The sequence below is a fragment of the Amblyomma maculatum genome, chromosome 1, assembly GCF_055883805.1.
Source record: "Amblyomma maculatum isolate TAMU_Amacu chromosome 1, ASM5588380v1, whole genome shotgun sequence".
In the NCBI taxonomy this organism is placed as follows: Eukaryota; Metazoa; Arthropoda; class Arachnida; order Ixodida; family Ixodidae; genus Amblyomma; species Amblyomma maculatum.
This window is the reverse complement of record NC_139344.1, coordinates 396610460-396613836: the sequence shown is the minus strand read 5'-3', so window position 1 is coordinate 396613836 and position 3377 is coordinate 396610460. Positions and strand designations below refer to the sequence as shown.

The 3377-nt window shown below is 53.9% G+C and overlaps 1 protein-coding gene across 1 annotated transcript; it reads left to right on the top strand.

Moving 5' to 3' along the window:
- The first annotated feature begins 460 nt into the window (after positions 1-460).
- LOC146208639 (TNF receptor-associated factor 6-B-like) lies at positions 461-2496 on the top strand. The gene is made up of 2 exons (XM_084578992.1): positions 461-792; positions 1369-2496. The coding sequence occupies exons 1-2, from the start codon at positions 461-463 to the stop codon at positions 2387-2389; spliced, it is 1353 nt and encodes a 450-aa protein (XP_084435118.1). The 3' UTR covers positions 2390-2496.
- The last annotated feature ends 881 nt before the right edge of the window (positions 2497-3377 follow it).

Here is a 3377-nt window from a genome sequence, read left to right as displayed (position 1 = left end):
GCACAAGGGAGCCTCCTCTATCGAAAAGCGGCCGCAGCGGCCGGTATTCGATCCCGCAGTTCATCTGCAGCAAGAAAAACATAAACAACGATTCTTCTCCATACCATATTCCTAACCACTATGCGCCCGCGGCGGGGCGCACGTGCGTTCTGTAAGCTAAAGCACTGTAAGCGACTTCGTTTGGCAAGACAGACGAAGCGGAGCCTGCGCACGAGCGTAAATTAAAGTGTGCAATTCTAATCACATCTGTGTCATTTTTTTATATCCTTCTATTCCCCCGTCATATTTAAATGGCTACAGTTACTTTCTTTGCTCTCATCACCAAAGCACTGGACACTTCTTCCTAGTGTGCGTGTGCCATTTAAGAAGAAGAAGAGCCCACCATCAGCCGTGCTGCCGCGGCGGCGACCAGTGACACATCGGCCGAGATCCGGACAGCAAAATTCTCCCACCAGCGGCCATGGACCACTCCGGCAGCACGCCTATAACGGGTGTCAGTTCTGTGCCAGCGCTGCAGAAGCGCTATGTGATCGGCTTCGAGCAGGCGGGCCTCACAGACTGGACCGAGGTGGAGTTCGCCAGTCCCATACCGCGCTTCACCTCCTGCCTGGTGTGCGGCGCCATCGCCTCTGAAATGCTTTGGTCGCGCTGCTGGCATGTGTTCTGCCCACTTTGCGCGGCCATGATGGGCAGCGATGATGGCTCCGTGGCCTGCCCGCTGGACGGCACAGTGACCCCGCTCGAAGACCTCCACAGGGACAGGATAGCCATGGAGGTGCTGCTTGCCTTCAGGTATGATCGCGTGTACATTCCAGCATTTCCCACTTAAGGCGGGTGTCGAAAGTATTGAACAGCAACCACACCTTGATGGCATATATTCTTTCTTGATAGGGTATGTGAGCTGCACTGATGAACAATGTAATTAAAGGCCAATCAAATTGCGTTCGTTCATCGGAACTGACACATCACACTTGCCGCAGGCGGATTTATGGGTCACTAGCTCTTGGAGAGAGCAGTTAGAGGGAGGGGGGGAGGGGGGTCCCATTTGAACCATCTATTTTCTGGACTTCTTTGTTCGAAACTATTGAATTGAGCATGGTTTTTCGATGTAAAATGTTTCACTTTGGTGGTGGCGGTGAGGCAGGGCGAGACTCCCGGTCTCCATCCGCCGCTGACGCCTCTGTTCGTGCGAAAGTAGTGGAAATCAATATGCGGTCGAAATAAATCCGAAGCCCTTCATTACGGTATCAGAATATATATGTACAGCTTTTGGAGGTTAAAACTAGCATGCATAGACATAGTTCAGAGTATACCGCAGATCATATCGTATCACGCCAAAACGAAATTCTGCATTCGCTTTGGCTCCAGAGTCTACTGTCCAAATCGAGCCCTCGGGTGCGACTACATCGGCGCCATGGACAAGCTCCGCGACCATACGCGGCTATGCGGCTTCTACAACATCCAGTGCCAGATCTGTGGCCACTGGCTGAAGCGATACCAGCTGAGAGACCACACGACTCGAGGCTGCTCACCGCCTGCCGAAAATCCCGCACCGCGACCCACGCATACCACAGTGGTGACAGGTAACCTGTACCCCGACATCGGGCGCAGCCTCAACCCGGAGCAGGGGGCTCTCTCGACTGCAGCTCCCAGCGCGCCGAGCGCAACTCCCTCCAGGCTCTCAGTCATCTTTAACGGTAACAGCAAGGAGTACGACGTACTGAGCATGATCACGGCAATGAAAGAGATGTGCCAGGGCTACGAGGACTTCAAGAACGCCTTTAACGATGTGCGCGAGTCGGTCGAGGTGCACGCGGGGCACTTGCGCGCAGAGGTTGAGGCCCTCGAGGCCAAACTTGAGACGCAGCAGCGCCGCTGGCGTGAGAATGTGATGGGCGACGTGCGTCACCTCAAGACTGCGTTGGGCACAAGAACGTTCGACTGGCCAGTGGCACCCTTCTCCAAGCTCAAGAAGACTGCCGTCAAGAAGAGAACGCTGCTTAAAAGCGAGGACTTCTACATCGGCCATCCGGGCTACCACTTGGCGCTGTCCGGGGCGTTCGTGAAGAGCCAAACGGACGGGCAGGTCTACTTGAGTGTGCATGTTCATCTGCTTCGCGGCATGTTCGACTCTGCGCTGAAGTGGCCCTACCGGACGGTGACCAAGGTGAAACTGGTGAACCAGGAGGCGCAAGGAGTGGACAGGGTCGTGTCATTCGACCCCGGCGAAGCGTGTGAGGACGAACAGGACAGCTTCCAGAGGCCCGTCGGTGAACGGAACATTGGGTATGGTGTCCGCCTCGCTGCGCTGGAAGAAATTGAGCACCCAGGTAATGGGTTCCTCAAAAACGACGCCTTTGTGGTCCAGTTTTGTGCCGATGTGCTGTAAATCTGAATTGGACTTTTTTTTAATTGTGTTCGTATTTGAAGCTGTCTTTTTTTCTTGTGTTGCTGTCATTGCTGTAATTAAATCACTGTGTCGGCCGCCACAACTCATGTTTGTGACACCTGAAAGGGGATAGACGAAGGACGAAAAGGAAGGAGACCACACAGATGATCAGATAAGGAGGAGGGGAGAATATTTTTGATATCTCATTTGGTGTGCTCGGTGGGGTTTTAACGTCGTTAAATCGAAATGAGTTGCGAAAACTTGCTTTTATACTTGTCAACTCATGGTTTTGCTTTGTGTTTAAAAGGTGATGAAGAAAACATGCAATGCGCAACGCGATGGAGTGGCAATAAAGCACGCAGCGTGTTCCGTGCTCGCTTCCCACGAGAAACTTCTGGGTCCAGCTCCGATCAGACAGGATTTTTTGAAGCGAAAGCCTAACTAGCCTATAGCTGAGCTAAGATCATCGGTTCCTGTCGTTCGACCTTCAAGCGGTGGAGTGTCAGCCATGTGACTCGTCGCAGCTGCAGCCGTGTACAGTGAACTGTAACCGAGCTGTCAGCTGTGGCCACGTGGCGTGCCACGTGACACGCCGTTCGCTTGAAAAGAGACGGCGCCTCTCACCCAGCAGTTTCTCGCTATGAATGAAGCGAGTCAACCGGAACCGTCGCCATCGTTTGATCATCAAGCTGACGTTGCTAGACATGCTAAGGCGTCGGCTCAAAGGCTTAGCTTGGTTTGGTTTGTGGGGTTTAACGCCCCAAGGCGACTCAGGCTATGAGAGACGCCGTTGTGGAGGACTCTGGAAATTTCGACCGCCTAGGGTTCTTTACCGTGCACTGATATCGCACAGCACACGGGCGCCTTGCTTTTCGCCTCTACCGAAAAGCGGCGGCCGAGGGCGGGATTCGATCCGGCGTCCTTGGGAACAGTAGTCGAGCGCCGTAACCACTGCGCCACCCCGGCGGGGCGGCTGAAAGGCGGTTGA

What these genes read in the sequence shown, in the direction of transcription:
- LOC146208639 (XM_084578992.1), top strand. Translation starts at nt 461, where the DNA reads ATGGACCACTCCGGCAGCACGCCTATAACGGGTGTCAGTTCTGTGCCA. An exon ending in GAGGTGCTGCTTGCCTTCAG is followed by an intron (nt 793 to 1,368) that starts GTATGATCGCGT and finishes CTTTGGCTCCAG; the next exon opens with AGTCTACTGTCCAAATCGAG.